This window comes from Stegostoma tigrinum, chromosome 42 (genome assembly GCF_030684315.1).
Source record: "Stegostoma tigrinum isolate sSteTig4 chromosome 42, sSteTig4.hap1, whole genome shotgun sequence".
Taxonomy (NCBI): Eukaryota; Metazoa; Chordata; class Chondrichthyes; order Orectolobiformes; family Stegostomatidae; genus Stegostoma; species Stegostoma tigrinum.
The window spans coordinates 3,179,373-3,200,262 of record NC_081395.1 but is presented as its reverse complement, the minus strand read 5'-3'; the positions used below and the strand labels follow the sequence as shown (position 1 = coordinate 3,200,262).

The 20,890-nt window shown below is 43.9% G+C and overlaps 1 protein-coding gene across 3 annotated transcripts in view; it reads right to left on the bottom strand.

The window, feature by feature from the left end:
- Positions 1–20,890, bottom strand: part of mta2 (metastasis associated 1 family, member 2) — a 69,960-nt gene that overhangs the window by 20,773 nt on the left and 28,297 nt on the right. For all 3 annotated transcript variants that reach the window (XM_059641642.1, XM_059641644.1, XM_059641643.1), the window contains exons 5-15: positions 16,280–16,343; positions 15,320–15,437; positions 14,910–15,012; positions 13,231–13,330; positions 10,256–10,444; positions 9,271–9,345; positions 7,809–7,867; positions 4,136–4,248; positions 2,573–2,715; positions 1,745–1,961; positions 622–720 (exon numbers count right to left, since the gene is read on the bottom strand). In XM_059641642.1, the coding sequence (XP_059497625.1) occupies positions 622–720; positions 1,745–1,961; positions 2,573–2,715; positions 4,136–4,248; positions 7,809–7,867; positions 9,271–9,345; positions 10,256–10,444; positions 13,231–13,330; positions 14,910–15,012; positions 15,320–15,437; positions 16,280–16,343 (1,280 nt within the window). The remainder of the gene's footprint in view (positions 1–621; positions 721–1,744; positions 1,962–2,572; positions 2,716–4,135; positions 4,249–7,808; positions 7,868–9,270; positions 9,346–10,255; positions 10,445–13,230; positions 13,331–14,909; positions 15,013–15,319; positions 15,438–16,279; positions 16,344–20,890) is intronic.

Below are 20,890 nucleotides of genomic sequence, written 5' to 3'. Positions count from 1 at the left end.
GGGAAAAGAGTACAGAACTATGGGGATCTTGGGCATTCACTTCCACATGGGAAGTAGCTCAGTTTAGTCAAAGATTTTGAATGATGTAGCATAGAAGCTTATTTGGTCCACTATGACTGTGCTGGCTCTTTTAATGATCAAATTTGGCCTAATCCTTCTAGCACTTCCCCACAACCCTGTACATTTTCCTATTTCAAATACTTATCCAATTTACGCTTTGAAAGGTGGTGAATCTGCTTGTCTGTTCAGCAGCAAATTCCAGAATCACTGCTTAAGAACATTTCCTCACTCAAGTGACATATTTCTAGATTGAAATCTCATCAAATATCTCCATTTTCACTTCCTCCCCAAAACACTTACATAAAATACGTGGACCTATAAGTATCAAAATGTTATAGATAACACATTAATAATGCAGCATTTTGTGCAGTGCACTGGAAAGCTCAAGCCTCCATCAATGCAATCGAACACCAAGGGAAGGTGGGACCTTGCTAACAAACACCACACCCCTGAGATGAGGTCGTCACCCATGGCACTGTTCCAGAATAAGATGGGAAAATACAAACAAAAGGGTTGAGGGAATTCCAAATGGCATAGCTCCATTACCCAAGTGCAACTTACCCAATTCGCCCAACTCTTTCATGATATTAGCTAATGTAGGACGTGCCACAGGCCGGATCCTGAGTGGTTTTATTGCTGCTTTTGGAAGTCTGATAGCACCTAAGGGGGCAACAGAGGTTCACATCAGGTAGGTGTGTAAGCGTGACAGCGTGCGAGTGCGAGAGTCTGTGCGTGCGTACACGTGTGCGGTGCTGTGGGGGGATGGAACAGAGGGGGGAGGGGAGACAGTCAGGTGAGAACATTATAGAGAAATTACAGCTTCCATTTGTTACACATCAAGAGATCATGGAACCAAGACTCAAGTGGAGTTGTGATCAGCCATGATTAAATTGAAAGACAGATTAAGCTCCAGATTTTGATCAGCTATGTTCTGTTGCTATTCCTTTAGTACCCTAAATGCCCAAAGAAAGCTTGTCACTTCAGATTCCCACTTCTTCCCTGAGAACTTGAGATTCAAGTTCCTAACAATCCAATTGAAGTTCCAGCAGTAGTCATGTAAGCAGGTTATATCACTAAACATACAAGAATAAAGATTTCTTTAAACAGATATTCCCATGAAGTATATTTCCTCATATCTAAGATATCCATCAAGAGTTGATAGGGTTAATTGGCACGCACGTTTTACCTTGTTTCACTGGTCAAAATGACACCCTCTTGCTATAGGGAGGTTAACCTCTACTCTCAAACAGAAACATTGGATCTGATGCAAAAAACTGCTTTAAAAAATTGTACAATTATACAGTACTTCATCCTATTTTGTATACTTTGCACAGACCTATTTTGCAATAGCACTAACCAGTCAAGTTGACATGTGTGCAATGTCACGTAATTTTCATGCCTGAACTACAAAAACTCTCTGGGTAAAGGACACTACTCCTGATCTTCCAATTGGATTTATTAGTAATTGAAACTAATGGCTCCTCATTCGAGTTTACCCATCAACTGAAACATCTCCTCTACCCTGCTGAAATCTTATTAGTGGATCAGGCTGCCTTCAAACTGCCACTTCAGAAAACAGCCCCAGCCTTGTTCAGTCATGGCTGCCATCAATAGCAAGATGTTGGGGAGAGTAAAGCATCATTTGTTTTAACATCTTGCCCAGTGACTGGTAGGGCCTCCTTACATTCAGTCTTAATGGCTCCGATGTTGACAGGGATATAGGGCCGCCTTGCTGCCCTCCTCGGCCGGAGGATATCATCACATAGCCGTCGTGCAACGCGGGTCAGCTTGGTTGTCTGGAGGAGGAATGTTTGCCGGTTCTTGGCCAGGAGTTTGGAGCTGTTATATGACAGCAAACCCTGAGGATCCTGGCGGCCATATGGCCCCTTTGATCTGGGCTCCTGCAAATAAAACAAAAAGCATGGAAAAAATTTGAAAAGCTAGCACTCAGGTAATATGCTTTAGGGTGACGATAAAGAAAAAGACACATAGATGATAAAGAAAGAAACGAAACTGCAAACATGGAATTTGAAAATGACAAGTGCACAGTATGATAAACTGAATGGTTCAAGAATGCAACTTGATTAGGAAATAACCCTCAACATTATCTTCCAAGTCTGATGCAAACTAATCTGCACTTGCAGTTTCTCTTTTCTCTTTCCAGAACGAGTAAATGAGCCTGCCAGAAAGCGACACCATGCTTGAGAAGCAGAGATAGCCAGCGAGACACTTAAAAAGAGTCCTAGAGAGGTGAAAGAGAGATAGAAACAGATTGGAGAAAATAGGAAGGCAGAGGGGAAACAGAGACAGAGTTGATGGCAGATATTGAGAAAAGAGGCAAAAAAAAACTATGCAGGGAGGCAGTTAGAGAGAGAAAAAGTCTTTACCAATAAACACTGCATTGGAAGATAAAGTATTAAATGTCCACCCAACTGCTTCTTCAGTACAAAGCTAAAGATAGGGCTGAATGTTATTCTGAGACAATAAAATGATAGCTTAGTTGGAATCTTACTGAAGGAGGTCGTGACTTTTCCCCATCGAGTGCTGTTGGTGTCTTTAGGCCACCATATTTCTTCCAGTAGATCCAACAGGATGCACACAGCCGACACTGCATGTTGGGTGGTCCCCAGGCATACCACTGTGGAGATTGTGTGGCTGGAGGACAAAGTAATTTAATAGCAGTTGGTATTTGGTCAACCAAAAAACAAATGGCTTTAAACATTAATCAAGCACCACACTTTCCCCTCCCCAAAAGTATCCAATTCACCAGGTTACAGCTCTCCGTATTTTCCTAGGGAATTCTAACTAGCAAGCAACTGGAAGCTATTGGGCCAGAAGGAATATCACAAATGCATACTCCTCCCTCCCACTCTACGCTCACCCAACATCACAACTTCACATTGAGTAGACAGAAATTAAGGAGTGGTGGATGAACACAAAGTGCTGGATGAACTCAGCCGGTCTGGCAACATCTGTGTAGAGAGAAAGAGTGTCAATATTTTGAGTTGATGACCCTTCTGTCTAAACCTGTTGCGTTTCTCCAGCATTTTCTGTTGCAGTTTTTTACTTCACATTTCTATTATGTATTTTGCTTTTATAGGAGTGGGGATACATGGCTCATTTCTTGTCCTCTCACCTAACTCAGGTAGTTGAAAGCCAGAAGAGCACAGAGTAAGGACCCAACATTCTTCTCCAGCCGTATTTAACAAGAGTATCCTGTGCCACTTATGCATCTGCAGAATAGAGAGTCAAATTATAAGCCCTAATCAGAGGCTTCCCACAATTGTTTTGGAATGGGCTGCACCTTAAAGAAATAAATACTTGTCCAAGGCCCTATTGAAGAGTGCTCACTGTAATTGCATGAATGTAAGCTCCATGCCAATAATGGCCAAGAGAACCCCTCGAAGTATATGGTCTATATACTATATGACATTGCAAACTTAATATGGGCTGACTTATATTTAAGTAAATACAGTAAACTAAATTCAACATACAAGCTCACATCCCTGATTAATCATGTCTGTGCAAGTTCATAAAAAGATATTTCCAATTTCCACATTTTTCTGTTCTTTCCCTATAACCCTGAAAAATTGTTTCCCTTTATGTATTTAACCAATTATTTTCCAAATATTCCTACTAAATCTGCTTTCACTGCCCTTTCAGGTCTTCCAGATTACAACTTGCTGTCCTAATAAATTTTCATCTTTCTGTGATTCCTTTGCCAATCATCCTTCTTCACTTTCTCAGCTTTAAAGAAGACAATCCCAGTGTTTCTCGTCTCTCACTCCCTGTATTGTTCTAGAATATCCCCTTTCAGAGCCCTAACATCCTTCCTAACATGAATGGTCTAGAACTGGTGACATAAAACAGATTCTTTGACCTGTTCCACTATGTTCACAGATTTGTCCATGCAAACCTCCAGATCTCTGTCCCTAGAACACCTTTAAGTAGATTAAGGATCTAACAATTACAGCATGGAAACTTGACCTTTACAATGGTTTTAATCCTGCCTGATGCCAGATAAAGTGCGCACCTTAGCCAGACTGAAAGAAACAGGGCTTTCCCCTCCACTTACTGTGACAGCTCTCGCAGGTTAGGCCAGCCGCAGATTTCTGGAATCCTGTAGCTCCATTCATCATTCCTCCTTTTGTCCCAACACATACAATCTGATTAGGGTTGGGCTTTGTACTGCAAAGCACAAAATTAAATTGATTATTGGGAGGAAGTAAGGGCTCATGAGGAAGATGGGGAAAAAAGGGAAAGAAATAAGAAATAAGACTGTTATTCAGTTAGAAAGACAGGACAACAATTTGCAGCTATGTAATGTTTTATAGCAGTCAAACATCCCAAGCTACTTCACATGTGGGTACTAAGACCAAAGTAAAACAACAAAAAACCAGCCAGGCAACCAAATGTTTGGACCAAGAGTAGTAAGGAGCATCTTAAAGGTGGTGATAAAGAGGTGGAGGGGTTCACAGGAGGAATTGAAGAGTTTAGTGTCCTGACAGCCAGAGTTTAACAAACATAGAAATCTCAGAGGATCATAAAGTTGGAAGCAGTCACTGAGATGATGAGCAGAAGGACAAGACTTAAATACGAGATGCCATCAAAGCAGCTGGGAACACAAAGACTGTGTTCAATGGGATTGCTGCTGAAAAGGGGAGTGTGGCCAGGTCAGCAAGCTAAATGGAAAGAAATACACGCAAAGATCATTTTTCTTTATTCACCTGAGATGTAGGCATCATTGGCTGGGCTAACATTTATTGCCCATCCCTAATTGCCCTTAAAAGTGGTTTTGAGCTGTCATCTTGAACCACTGCAGTCCATATGGTGTAGGGAGGGAATTCCAAGATTTTGACACCATGACACAAATGGAACTTCAGAACGTCAGAGGCAGAGGGGGATCTTATAGAGGTTCATAAAATCATGAGGGGTACGAATAGGGTGAATCACCAAGGTCTTTTCCCCAGGGTAGGGGAGTCCAAAACTAGAAGGCATGGGTTATATAAAAGGGACCAAAGGGGCAACATTTTCACGCAGAGGTTCGTGCGTGTATGGAATGAGCTGCCAGAGGATGTGGAGGGGGCTGGTACAATTACAACATTTAAAAAGCATCTGGAACGGTATATGAATAGGAAGGGTTTAGAGGGATATGGGCCAAATGGGACCAAATTAACTTAGGATATCTGATCAACATGGATGAGTTGGACTTAAGTGTTTGTTTCTGTGCTGTACATCTCTATGACTCTTCGAAACAGCAATACACTTCCAGGTTAACGGCTGTTTTTCAGAATGGAGAAGTATGGGGGAAATCACTGCTCTCTGGATACTTATAGAAATAAATAGTTCGGGGGGGGTTGGGCAAATTTATAGATTACAAAAAAATGCACAGTGTGGTTAACAGTTAGGAACTTCAAGAGATGAAAGCACAGATAAGACAGTTGGACAAAGGTGATACAGATTAATCAGAAATATTTCCATAAGGGAAGAAGAATAAAAACTTGAAGGATGGAGGAGCATGGAAACTCGAGTGGTTCAGCTGGACAAACCTTGAAAGTGGAAGGATAGAGTGATAGTGATCAATCTATACAAGCCATTCTGTAGGCTGCAGTGAGAACACTATGCCCAGGTTGTGTATTCGACTTCAGAAGGGGGTGTCAAGTTCAATTTGAAAAGAACAGAATGATGTACTAACAGGAGAAGAGGGAATTCATGTGTAGCATAATCAGGTACCTCGGCCAAGTGAATGGAAAAGCCCGTTTCTGCTCTGTGTACCAAATGTTGCTAAGGGACAGAATTATTGGACAGAAATAACCAGGGAGAAGTATTCTATAATATATCTTGAAAATGAAGGAAATAAATGACAAAGGATTACATACAAGCATGAAGTGGGACTATGTGGACAACTGTATGTATTCCTGTTATGCTGGTATCATTTACAATTTTACGTCCAGGGTCCACAGTTGGATTATAGCTGCAGTCATAGTGTAATACAGCTTGGAAACAGGTCGTGGCCCAAACCAGCCCATGCTGACCACGGCGTCCATTCAGCTCGTTCCAATTTCCCGCATTTGGTCCATATCCCTCTAAACCATTCCCATCCATGTACCTATCCAAATATTTTTAAATGTTGTTATTGTATCTGCCTCAAGACTTCCTCTCATAGCTCATTCCATTTATGCACCACTCTCTGCATGAAGAGATTGCCCCTCGGGTCCTTCTGAAAGCAATTCCCCCGCACCTTAAATCCATCCCTTCTAGTTATCAATTGCCCATCCCTGGGAAAAAGACTATATGCATTCATCCTATCTATGCCCCTCATGATTTTATACACCTCAATAAGGTCACCCCTCATTTCCCTATGTTTCAGGGAGAATATAGCCCTATCCGGCCAGCCTCTCCCTATAACTCAGGCCTACTAGTCCTGGCAACATCCTCACAAATCTTCTTTGTACACTTTTCAGTTTAACTGTGATGCCGCTTTCAATGAACTATGTACTCGTACTCCTGGATCCTTCTGTTCTACAATGCTCCTCAGGACCTTACCGTTTACTGTACAAGTCCAAACTTGATTGGCACACCACTAGTCACAGGCCTCAAATTCGAGAAACAACCTTCAACTATCACCCTTTGGTTCCTACCATCGAGCCAATTTGAATTCAATTAATTAGCTCTCCCTGGATCCCATATGACCCAAGTTTCATGACTAGTTTGCTGTGTGGGACCTTGTCAAATGCCTTACTAAAGTCCATATAGATAATATTCACTGCCCTACCCTCATCCACCCTCTTGGGTACCTCTTTGAAAAATTCTAAAAGATTTGCTAGACATGACTTCCATGCTGACCATCCCCAATCATACCCTGACTATCCAAACATTGGTCGATTTTGTCTCTCAGTATGTTCTCCAATAGCTTGCCTCCACTGATGTCAGGCTCACTGGCCTGCAGTTCCATGGCTTATCTTTGCTACCTTTCGTAAACAATGAAACAATATTAGGTACCTTCCAGTCTTCCGGAACTTCACCAGTGGCTAAAGATGAAGCAAGAATCTCTGCAAGGGCCCTGCAATTTCTTCCCTAGCATCTCTCAAAATCCAAGGATTGACTTGATCAGGCCCATGGGATTTATCCACTTTAATGCGCTTTAAGGCTGTAAACACCTTCTCTCTGTTAATGTGTATGCAGTCCAAAACATTCTCACTTGTTTCCCTTATTTCCATAGCATCCATGATTCTCTCTTCAGTAAACACTAAGGAGAAATATTCATTAAAAATCTGCCCCCATCTCCTCTGGTTCCACTCAAAGACAGCCATGCTGATCTTTAAGTGGACCTATTCTCTCCCTAGCCACGCATTTACTCTTGATACAGCAATAGTCAGCACTGAGGGAGCACTGCATTGTTGAAGGGTCAGCACTGAGGTTACACTATGCTGTTGGAGAGTTGCCTATTGTATGAAATGATAAATTAATACTTGATATGTCTCAAGTTTAGGTAAAACTTCCCGAAGAGCAAGCTGGTTTCCTCATGTTTTGTGGCCATTGTTTATACTTCAGTTAATACCACAAACACATCTGCTTTAGCATTATCACACTGCAGTTTGTCAGAGCTTACTTTGAATAAAGTGCTGCTTTTTCCTACGTTACAACATTGTCTACATTTTCAATGTTTTTCTTGGGATGTAAATGACACCAAGGATATTCAGTCATTCCTCTAACTTAGTTCACAACCGGGCTGGGTGTCCACTTACTAGGTAGGAATGTAGACCTGCTTCAGTTTGCTGTCAGCTTCAGCTACTTTCAACCTTTTCTGTAACAGAAGGAGAGAAAATCTATGAAAGTGATGGGACATTTCTGATGTGATACACTGCTTCACAGTCATGACCAAATTCCAACACAGCAATTCTTGGAACGGGAACAGTTCTGACACAAGGTCAGTTCTAATGAACCTTGGTCTTCGATAGTGTAGAAGGGAATTGTTTCCAAATAGGCTCAGGAGGGTGTGGTACTTCCAAATTTGGAAATGTGGGCTTAAGAGTGCAAAAATAGAGAAGAGATTTTGTCTAGTCAGTGTCTCATCCAATATGTCTGGTTGAAGAGGTGAAAAAACAGAAGTCAGGCATGGGCTGACCAAGCGATTACAGAGCACTATCTGGGCACAGCCTTCCACCTTTATTCTTAGAACAGAATACACAACTGGCACAAGGCATACCCACTGGAAAAGTCAATGAAGAAATGGAATCATCAAAATAAACTCAGTGCCTGCCACTGAAAGGGACCTGCCTTTCTAATGAAGCCTGGGAAGAAGGGGTTGGGATATGAAGAGAAATTAAGTTGATTAAGCCTGTGTTCCCGGCAGTTTTTAATTTATTTATTCATGGGATGAGGGCATTGCTGGTCCGACCACATTTATTGTCCATCCCCAATTGCTCAGAGGGCAGTTAAGTGTCACCCACATTGCTGTAGGTTTGGAGTCACATGTAGGCCAGACCAGGTAAGGGCTGCAGTTTCCTTCCCTAAAGGACATTAGTGAACCAGATGGGTTTTCCGACAATTGACAATGCATTCATGGTCATGATTAGACTCTTAATTCCAGACTGTTTTCTATTAAATTCAAATTCCACCATCTGCCAAGGTGGGGTCTGAACCCGAGACCCCAGAACATCACCCAGGTCTCTGGATTAACTTGAAAGTTTGAAAGAATAAGAGGTAACTGAATTGAAAGATATAAAATTCTTCATGTGCTGAGAAAATGTTTCTCCAGCTGGGACAGCTACAACTTAAGGTCACAGTCTCATGATAAGTGGTTGGCCATTTCGCATTAAGATGAGTAGACATTCCTTCACGTGAATTAGGAGCACAAGTAGGTCACTCGCCCACTCAAGCCTGTTCAGTCTTTTGAAAAGATCATGACTGATCTAATTACTCCACATTCTTGCCTACCCCAATTATCTTTCCGTGGCTTACTAAAAATTGATACCCACTGCCTTAAGAATATTCAAGGATTTTCATTCCACTGCTTTTTCAAGAATATAGTTCCTAAGGCTCACGACACTCAAAAGATATCCAGAGTTGACAGTACTTTGCTTTAATTTGGGACTATGATGAAAATGAGCAAAAATGTGATGACCTTTCCTGTTAACTATCAAGATCAGTTTCCAGATTGTACTTATTTAGTCGCACACTCAGTCTGGGTAGAAAGTTCCATCTCACCTGTTGGATGTATCGATCTGTGGTCTTCCACATGTAATAAAATTGGACAATACTGGCCAATGATTTCCAAGGTAACTGCAAAATGAATTGAAACAATATGAATGAGATTGGGAAGGAGAGTGAGACAGATCATCACTGAAAGTGGCCACTACAGCTCCATTCCTTCTCGATGAGCAACTTCCTAAACTCCTTACAACCAACATTCCCTCTAAGCAACATAGTCGGTCCAAGGTTGTACGCACTCCAAGTGCAGCGTAGGCTTCTGATTCTCAAAGTCACTGCCATGCATAGGCCTTGGAGGCCCATGCAGCTGGAAAGAAAATTTAGATGGAACGTTACTTTCAACAATTCTCGATCTCTGTAATTTCTTCCAGCACAACCAACCTCCTTCTGAAGCTCTGTAATATCTTTGAACCTGTACAAGTTCTTTTCCTCTACTCCTACAACGCTTCCTTCACCTAAACTTGTCAAGTCCCTACAGCCCTTATGTATGTAACTTCCCCCAGTGCCTACAGCCTTCATCTCTTTAACCTCCTCCAGCCACTACACCCCTCCCTATGACTGTAACTTCCTCTAAGATCTCTGCGTTCCTCCTAATCCGGCCTCTTGCGCATCCCCGATTTTCACCATTGGTGCCATTCTTTCAGCAGTCTGGTCCAGGAGTTCTGGAATTCGCTCCCTAAACCTCCCTGCCTTTCTTGATTCTTTCAGACAGTTCTTGAAAGCCTATCACTCATTGGCATGGTGAAGCATCTTGATTTTACTTTGCTAAAGATACTACATAAATGCAAGTTATGTTTATCAACATAATCCATGGATCTCTATAGCAGGTTAGGTGGGGGCTGCAGGAAGACAGCGAGGAGGACAAAGACTTCCTTTCTCTAGCTCGCCTTCATTCTTTGGCTTTGGCTGCACAGCTGCTATATGTGTGAGGTCTTCACTCACACTGTAACTAATGCCAAGGAACCAAAGACAAGGAACTTACAAAGTCTTGTCTAATGTCCGTGAAGTCCTTGCCGTATTTTTCTAGTGCCTCCTCAAAAAGCATAGCCTCAGATGACGACCATTCCTCCATCTCATCCCGACACAATACAGGTCCTCCTTGTGGAACTAAAGTTGACATTGCTTTGGCGAGGTCGTAGCAGTTACGTTGTAGCGTATCCATGGCGTGGAACTGAATTACAAGCAGAATCAAAACGTTATGTAGTGGAGAGAGACGCAATGGGAACTGCAGATGCTGGAGAATCCAAGATAACAAAGTGTGGAGCTGGATGAACACAGCAGCATCAGGCCAAGCAGCATCTTAGGAGCACAAAAGCTGACGTTTCGGGCCTAGACCCTTCATCAGAAATGGGGGATGGGGAGGGGATTCTGAAATACATAGGGAGAGAGGGGGAGGTGGACTGAAGATGGATAGAAGAGAAGATAGGTGGAGAGGAGAGTATGGGTGGGGAGGTAGGGAGGGGATAGGTCAGTCCGGGGAGGACGGACAGGTCAAGGGGGCGGGATGAGGTTAGTAGGTAGGAAATGGGGGTCCGGCTTGAGGTGGGAGTGGATAGGCGAGAGGAAGAATAGGTTAGGCAGGCTGGGATGAGTTGGGCTGGTTTTGGGATGCAGTGGGGGGAGGGGAGATTTTGAAGCTGGTGAAATCCATATTGATACCATTGGGCTGCAGGGTTCTCAAGCGAAATAGGAGTTGCTGTTCCTGCAACCTACAGGTGGCATCATTATGGCACTGCAGGAGGCCCAGGATGGACATGTTGTCTAAGGAATGGGAGTGAACATCTGCTTGATGTGGAAAATTGTCTTGGGGCCTGGGGGCAGATGTAGCACTTCCTGCGGTTGCAGGGGAAGGTGCCGGGTGTGGTGGGGTTGGAGGGAAGTGTGGAGCGGACAAGGGAATCGCACAGGGAGTCGTGTCTCCGGAAGGCAGACAAGGGTGGGGATGGAAAAATGTGGGGAACTCTCTTGGGGCGGTTATTGCGAAGGCGGGGTGTGAGGGATGACGTGCGGGAAATGCGGGAGACATGGTCAAGGGCGTTCTCGACCACTGCGTGGGGGAAGTTGCGACTATTTCCAATACATCCCTTACCTTCCTGGCCCTTTCCGTCTCCATCTCAGGCAACCACCTACAAACCGATGTCCATTTCAAGCACACTGACTCCCACAGCTACCTGGAATACACCTCCTCCCACCCACCTTTCTGCAAAAATTCCATCCCCTATTTCCAATTCCTCCGCCGCATCTGCTCCCAGGATGAGGCATTCCACTCCCGCACATCCCAGATGTCCTCATTCTTCAATGGTCGCAACTTCGCCCACGGTGGTCAAGAACGCCCTTGGCCGTGTCTCCCGCATTTCCCGTGCCTCATCCCTCACCCTCACAATAACTGCCCAAACAGAATTCCCCTCGTCCTCACATACCACCCTACCAACCTCTGGATACAACGCATCATCCCCCGACACTTCTGTCATCTACAATCCAACCCCACCACCAAAGACATTTTACCCACTCCACCCTTGTCTGCCTTCCGGAGAGACCACTCTCTCCGGGACTCCCTTGTCTGCTCCACACTCCCCTCCAACCCCACCACACCCAGCACTTTCCCCTGCAACCGCAGGAAGTACTACATCTGCCCCTACACCACCCCCCTCACCCCCATCCCAGGCCCCCAGATGACTTTCCACATCAAGCAGATGTTCACCTGCACATCCGCCAATGTGGTATACTGTATACGCCGTACGCGGTATGGCTTCCTCTACATTGGGGAAACCAAGCGGAGGCTTGGGGACCGCTTTGCAGAACACCTCCGCTCAGTTCGCAGTAAACAACCGCGCCTCCCATCGCGAACCATTTCAACTCCCCCCTCCCATTCCTTAAACGACATGTCCATCATGGGCCTCCTGCAGTGCCACAATGATGCCACCCGAAGGATGCAGGAACAGCAACTCATATTCCACTTGGGAACCCTGCAGCCCAATGGTATCAATGTGGATTTCACCAGCTTCAAAATCTCCCCTTCCCCCACTGCATCCCAAAACCAGCCCAGCTCATCCCAGCCTGCCTAACCTATTCTTCCTCTCACCTATGCCCTCCTCCCACCTCAAGCTGCACCCCCATTTCCTACCTACTAACCTCATCCTGCCCCCTTGACCTGTCCGTCCTCCCCGGACTGACCTATCCCCTCCCTACCTCCCCACCCATACTGTCCTCTCCACCTATCTTCTCTTCTATCCATCTTCAGGCCGCCTCCCCCTCTCTCCCTATTTATTTCAGAATCCTCTCCCCATCCCCCTTTACTGATGAAGGGTCTAGGCCCGAAACGTCAGCTTTTGTGCTCCTAAGATACTGCTTGGCCTGCTGTGTTCATCCAGCTCCACACTTGTGTAGCGGAGAAGTGGGATGCACTCATTAATAGAAACTCACTCCACTATACCGGCTGTTGTAATTGAATTTGGACTATGTAGACAGTGGATTTCAAATTCAGAAATAAGACAGTTTAAATGCAAATTATTTTACTTAATCTGACCGATTGGATATTGGCCTTTGCATTGTTTGCTTCCAGGTTCTTACAGGAACAAAACAATGTAATCTAAGGATGTGTCAATGAAAGAATGAGATATTGCTGTTTGATTACTGCACTGAAGCTTGTAACAATGATTATATAGTGGTGCATGGTGGGACTGGGCAGACTAAAGCACATGACTTTAAGAATAACTGACAATTATTCAGGCATCAGTGGGCTGTATCGTTCTAACGCAAATGCCTGGATCCCCAAACTGTCAACTGTTTCGTGTCTGTTCAGAACATTTACACAGCTTGGGTAGTCCAAGGCATATTTGGGTATGTTGGTGGTCAATTGCCATGTCAAAACTGCAGCCACCATTCCAAAAAAACTGTACACCCTCATCCCTGATGACTGCAGTCCCCAGATTGCTCACGGTGTTCCAATGTCATTACCAGTGTGATGTCCCTAGATGCTGCAGCCGCACTCATGTGTAAACTGGGCTGCCTGATCGAGCTGCTGCAGTCTAAAGCACGGGCAAACGTTCCTACCGCTCTGTCAGAAGAAAACAAAAATAATAAATCAATACACGGAACCAGCCAAACACCATCACCAGTCTACTGCAGGAGCTTCCAAATGCAATCGTTTTAAGGAAAAAAATAATCTCAATGGCCAAGGGAACAGGTGCACAAGCATAGACGCACTCTTGCAGCTAGTGAATGGCACTCGCTGAAGCTGCAGAAAGAGTCTGATGCAAGACATGGGTGTCAGTTATGTCTCTCTCTCTCACACCCTCCCTCTCCTGCCTCTCAGTCAGAGCATCCTGGTACAAATCCCAGATTGGAAACCCAAAACCAAAATCCAGGCTGACATTCCTAGTACCAGTCCAGAGGCAATACACACTATTGGATAAGTCATCATCTGGGGCGGCATGGTGGCTCAGTGGTTAGCACTGCAGCCTCACAGCACCAGGGACCCGGGTTCAATTCCAGCCTCGGGCAACTGTCTGGGTGCAGTTTGCACATTCTCCCCGTGTCTGCGTGGGTTTCCTTTGGGTGCTCCAGTTTCCTCACACAGTTCAAAGATGTGCAGGCTAGGTGGATTGGCCATGCTAAATTGCCCATCGTGTTCAGGGGTGTGTGGGATGCTTCAAGGGACGGTATGGACTTGTTGGGCCGAAGGGCCTGTTTCCACACTGTAGGAAATCTAATCTAATCATTCAGATTGGGGGGGGGGGTGTAGAAAAAAAGCTGAGGTTCCACCTGCCCTTGTAAGTGATTGTTAAAAATCTAGCAATGCTCATGCGAAAAGAAGTGCAGTTTGGGAGAGTAATAGCTCAATATTAAGAAGGTGGCAATACAGTAGTATTGTCATTGAGCTCATAAACTAGAAATTCAGCTGAACGTTCTGGGGCCGTGGCAGATGAAATAATTTGAATGCAACAAAAATCTGAAATAAAAAGGTGAGCCATGTAGCCATTGTCAATTGCTGCAAAAACCCATCTGGTTCACTAATGCCCTTTAGGGAGGGAAATCTGCTGTCCTTACCTGGTCTGGCCTACATGAGAGTCCAGGCCCACTGCAATGTAGCTGACTCGGGGTGGGCAATAAATTCTGGCCTAGCCAGCAATGCTGCATCTCCTGGCTGAATAAAAAAAATTATCCTCAACTGGCAGAGGACTTTTATCATACTGATGTTTCTGCAAACCCGTGGTACCAAAATGGCCACAGTGACGTTACATTTTAAGATTTCAAAAACACTTTCTTGGTTGTAAAGGGTTTTGGGCTGTTGAGATAATGACAGGTGCTATATAAATGCAAACCTACCTTTCTTTTTGTGCAAGAACACAGCTTAGAGGAAGAAAGCTGATATTTCTCCATCTTCCATCATCCAGCTCCCCAATTGAGCTGTTAACTTGATGCGAAGGCACAAAGTAGTATGAGGGCAGTCAGCCAAGTAGCTGTGGCTCTACAGGTACTGCTTTCACATACTCCAGTGCCTTTAGCATACGACTAATCCAGGCCAATACTCTTGATGCAGTACTGACAAGAGTGTTGCATTGTCATCAATAAAGCATGTTGACAAGCTGAAGTCGTGAAAGGTACAATACTCTCTTAAAATCAGAGGAGCTTACCGAGCCACAACCAGGAATTGGTCAATTTGCCGATCAGTCAGTGGATTATCTGGGTCCCATACTTTTGTTTCCATTTTCTGCTGGTTCCTATTATCTGATTCACCTGCAAAAGTGAAAGGGAAAAGGCAAATGAACATTCTGAGATGATTTCTGCTTTCTCTGTTCTGTTCTCTTTTTCTCTGTCTGTCAATGCTGGGGACTCTCCAGTTCTCTTGCTTGTAGCCAGATTGCCGAGATAGGACCCTTGTTCTCTATTACACACGCACCCGCTCATGACATGATTCCACAACACAAACGGCTAACACCTGAGCACAGGTACACAATTACAGTTAACTGCATTCTTTTTTGAATACTTAACGTACAGGGTCACACAAAGACATGTGCATGCACACAGAACTCTGAAATGTTACCGTCTGCCAGTTTGTCTGGGATGTCAGCCTGGTACTTGGGCCCAACTCTAATCTCCCCTTGGTCAGCTATCAATGTCTTCTGCAAGGGGTCGAACACCAATGAGTAGTAGAAACAGTCCTACAGGAGCAGAGAAAGAATTAATGGCTGAACAAGCACTTCAGAAAGCATTCACTGAAAGACAGGTCCATACGTACACTGCATGCAGCATCACATCACTATGATTCAGTGTCAATAGCAGGCGTGTGTCATTCTGGAACCATATGCACTTGCATTTTGAAAGCAACACCTAGCAGTATGAGCAAAATGACACATTTGAACCTTACAAACTTGGGACATGTGTGAAGAGCATTCAGAGAAGATTAATATGAAGGTGAAGCCCTAGTGGGCCCTCTTTCAAGGTGACCAATGAAGAGGTGATAAGAAAAAGAAACATGTCGTGTACAGTGATTCTCATTTAAAGCATTATGGCAATAAGTAATGTGGCAATAATGACTTTTTTTATTTGTAGGTTGATGGAGAATTATACTAGACAATAGACAAAAGCATGTTGCTGAACACTCCATTCAAAAAGGGGTGTGCAGCATTAGATGAAAGACAGCTACACATTAACGTGCATCGTGCTTTTAACTGAGTAAAGACAACCGAAAAAGTGCGAGATGACAAGGGTTAAAAGTGGGGGAAAGTTGGAATATATTAGGGCCCAGGCACCAAAGCATGGTCAGTAGGAGTCCCATTCGGGAGAACAGTGAGGCCTAAGAGATTATTCTACAAATAAAGATGCTGAAGTCACAGCTGTCAATGGTGGGGAGAAAGGGAATTAAGATGCACAGGGGAGCTGTAATAAGGAAGCCACAGAGGGCTGGAGAAGATGAGTGTTGAAGTAATATTTATGACTGCGAACAGAAAAACTGCACTCAAGCTGGTACTTCATATAACAGTAACCACAAGCTGACGATTACCTCTCTATCCAGGTACTCGCTCAGCTGCTCAGTCTCATTTAGCAAAGCCACGTTGCACTTCCCCCTGAAAAACAAAACAATGGCATAATTAGACACTAGGCACCACTGACCTCCAGTTTGTCCTCTTCTCCTTCTTTCTTCTTACAATACAGGAACCAGTAAGAGTATCTATGCATATGGCAACCTAGACATTAATTATCATATTATTTAACCATGTTAATCAAGAACATTACAGTTGAATCCAACTGTTTTTATACAGTTAAAGAAAGTATTAATCCATTAAAATGTCACAAAGAAAGATTAGAAAAGCACAGCCAGGGTTTGAATCAGTAATTTGTAACTACTATTCCTACTTGCCAAAGGTCAATAACCGGGAGTGGTTGGTTTAAAGAGATTGGTAGGAGTTGGCATAGTTTTTCAATTAGAAGAAGCTGAGGATCTGAATTCATTGCCTGAAAGGCTGGTAGAGGCAGAAATCCTTATCCCATTTTTAACACCTTCCAAAAGGTACAGACTAAGAAGCTGGAAGTAGAATGAGGCAGGATAATTCTCTCATTCAACATGAACACAATGGGCCAAATGGCTTCCTTTGCATCATAGACTTTTCTACGTTTTAATCTTAAGCCTGAGGACCAGAATATACCCTCTGGCCCATTTTGTCCTCACTGGTCATCAAATATCCATCAATTGCAACCCCATTCTCTAGTACTTGGCTCACAGCCCTATATGCTGTGGTGTTTCAATGTTCATCTCAATACTTCTTAAAGGTCTCAAGGGTTCCTGCCTGTACCATCCCCTTAGGTTGAGAGTTCCAGATACCCACCACCCTCTGGGTGAAATCGTTTTTCCTCAAATTCCCTTTAAACCTCCTTCCTCCTACCTTCAATCTGTGACTCGGGGGGTTATTGACCTCAGGGGAAAAGCTTCTCTGTGTCTGCCCTGTCTATAGCCCTCAGAACTTTGTACACCTCAATCAGGGACCCCCCCCCCCCCCCCCCCCCCCGCTCCTCAACCCTCCCTGTTCTAACAGAAACAACCCAGCCTATCCAGTTTCTCTCCTTCGCCAAATAGCTCAAGCCCAGGCAGCATCCTGGTGAATCTCCTCTGCACACCCTCTGATGTAATCACATCCTTCCTGTAATGCAGTAAACAGAACTGCACACTGTACTCCAGCTGTGGCTGAACATCTATACAGCTCCTTTATAACCTCCCTGCTCTTATATTCAGTATCTTGAACTCATAAAAGGAAGTATTCCACATGCCTTCTCTACTTGTCCTGCTGCCTTCAAGGATTAATGGACAACCACTGAAGCTAATGCTTAAAAGGTCAACACTAAGTACTGCAGCTAGCAGTAAGAGCGTTACTAAACTGTTAGAGCAGAGAAGGGGACAGGTGGAGGGTGAAGAAGATTAGATATTGAATCGTACTGTCATATAGCATGGAAACAGACCCTTCGTACCAACTAATTCATGTCGCCCATAATCCTAAACTAAACTAATCCCACCTGCCTGTGTATGCCCATATCCCTCCAAATACTTCTTTTTTGTGTACTTATCTAAAAGTCTTTTAAATGTTGTAACTGTACTCACATCCACTACTTCATCTGGTTATTCATTCCACACATGAACCACTCAGTGCAAAAAGGTTTCTCCTCATTTTTTCCAAATCTTTCTCCTCTCACCTTAAAGATATGTCCACTAGTCTTGAAACCTGCCATCCTAGGAGAAAAACACCTTCCACTCACGTGATCTATACTTCTCGTGATTTTATAAACCTCTAAGGACATCCCTGAACAACCTACATTCCAGTGGAAAAAATCCCAGCCTATCCAATCTCTCCTTATAACTCAACCCCTCCATTCCCAGCAACATCCTGGTAACTCTTTACTGAACCCTCTGCAGCGTAATAATATCCTCCCTATAAGGGCAACCAGAACTGGACACAGTACTCCAGAAGAGTCATACTTGCAGACTGTGCAAAGGTGTTTCACAAAACGCTCAGCTTGCGTTTAGTATCCCCAATACATTGTGAGTAGTGAATACAAGACTAAATTGCTACTTCACGTCGAAGGCATGCTTGGATCCTTGGACACTGAGGAGGAAGGTGATAAAACAGCAAATACTACATCTTTTTTGGTTGTGTGGGAAAGTGCCATTAGATGGAAATGAGCTGTTGGAGTGACACAGAAGCGGACCAAGGTGTCACACTTGGAACAGACTCTGGGAAATGCTGACAGAGGAGCAGGACCTGCATTTGGTAACAGCGCATGCTGGAACTGGCAGATTTAGTTGAGGATGTATCCTTGAATGCAGAGGCTGCTGAAGTTAATTAAAAAAAAGGGGAATCTTACTCACCTTCTGGGAGGGTGGACAGTGCTGAAGAGCCTCTTCCTGTGCTTTGAAATTCTATGACTCTAAAGGGTGAGCATGGAACAGCTAAAAGTGGGTTGGACATGAATGAAGGGCTGTCCACCACAGTTAGGGGGGAAAAACATAGCGCAAACACCATTATGGAAGGCAGCATAAACAGACTAGATGTGATGGAAATGGATAAGATGAGAATGGAATGGAATCCTTATGCATGAATGTGAGAAAGTATACAGCAAAAACCGAGACAGCTAGAGAAACTCAGCAGATCTGGCAGCATCCACAAAGAGAAAAGCAGAGTTAACGCTTCAAGTCTTATGTCGTATCTGAAAATAGCTGGGAAATGGTGGCATTTATGCTGATGAGGGGTTGAACAGAGTAAATGGAGATGGAGCCAAGAAAGAAAGAGAAAAAAGGCATAGGCAAGCAGAGATAGCTGATGATAAACTTAAAGAATGATAAATGCGAGGTGGAGAGCTAATGGGAAGTGTGAATAGTTGAAATGAGTTGGCTGTGCAGGGAGCAACCCATATCACACAGGACCTAGAGGTGTGAGGCGAGGGTAGCCAACATGCAGGAGGGTCACGCTCTGCAATTATTAAACACAATGTTGAGTCCTGAAGGCTGTGTGGTACCTAGGTGGAAGATGAAGTGTTGTTCCTCCAGCTTGTGTTGCATCTTGCTGGAGCACTGCAGCAAGCCTGAGACAGAAACAATAACATGGGATAATGGTGGTATATTGAAGTGGCAGGCAACTGGAAGCTTGGAATTATTTTTACGGACTGATCAAGGGTTTTCAGCAAAGAATCACCCAGTCTGCTTTTCATCACCCCAATGTACATGAGACTACATTGTGAGGAAGTCTAGCTGAGGAAGGAAGACACAGGTTTAATGGTGCAGGAATGGTTTGCAGTAAAGAGTACATCAGGGCCTAGTAAAGAAGGTCATGTCTGCTAGGGTGATTTGAGATACCACCAATTTAGTAAATGAGGACCAATGATCAGTCACTGTTTACTTTGTCGGAGGCTCACTGATGATGTTACCTAGAACGGTGACGAAACGTCTGAAAACTAACCTTCCAGCTCAGCGAGCAAACTCACATCCAGAACTGTTTACTTAGATGTGAATTTGCTTGGAAACCAGATCACAAGCAGAGTCTCAGAGTTTGGATCTATGCCCTTCCTGTAGATCATATGTAAGCAGTGGGGGAACAATCTAGGACCATACAATTTTAGACCAGGATTAGGATATCTGACTCTTCGAGGCTCATTTCTGCTTTGAAAAGGAAACCTCTTAAACTTCAACTGTGTGTAGTCTCTACAAGAGGGAACATTCTCCTGGTATCAACCCTAGCAGGCCCCTGGGAGACCTTATGTTTCACTAAGATCACATCTCAAGCTTCTAAACTTCAAAAGGTGCAGGCCCCAGTGTTTCAAATGTCCTCCACTGGATGACACTCTCATTCCAGGAGTAAGTCAAGTGAACCTTCTGCGAATGACTTCTGATGTAATTATATCATTTTTCATATACAGAGACCAAAACTGTAACCAGTATCCCAGATGTGGTCTCACTAGGACCTGTACAGCTGCAGCAAAATTTCTCCACTTTTGTGTTACGTTCTCCTTGCAAGAAAAATCACCATCTTGCTTACCTTCGTAATAACCTGCTTTACTTTGTTACTGACATACCAGCACATCGAGGTCCCTAGATCAGTTCTGTCATTTCTCTTTGTTTAAATAACATGTTGCCTTTCGTCCTGTTGAGGTGAACAAGCTCACATTTTCCCATGTAATGTTCCACCTGCCAAATGTTTGCAAATAATAGCAAGATGCATGTGGGAATTGGAGCTATTCGGATGTTAGACTACTGCAAGCAGATCAAGATGTGCTGGATGGTATTAGGTCCGAGTTTGACAAATGATCCATATACACAGAGAAGGGAAAAGAATTAAAGCCAGTAATGGAAGAAAAATTCAACATCTGGGTTTTTTTTAAAAAAGTGTTTCGAAAAGTGTTGGACAGATGCTGCGAAAATTAAGCAAAGTGAGTTCACGCTCTATTGACAGAGCAAGTCTCAAAAACAGGATGTACAAGTTGTCCTGTAAAGGGCCTTGGTTGAGCCTGTTTTAGTTTCCTTACACACTGAGGTTACTGAGACTTTGGAAAGGGTGCAACATTAATTCCCAGTTTAAAACGCCCAGATAGACTCAACAATTAGAGTATGTATGTTCTAGAGAAGCCTCAA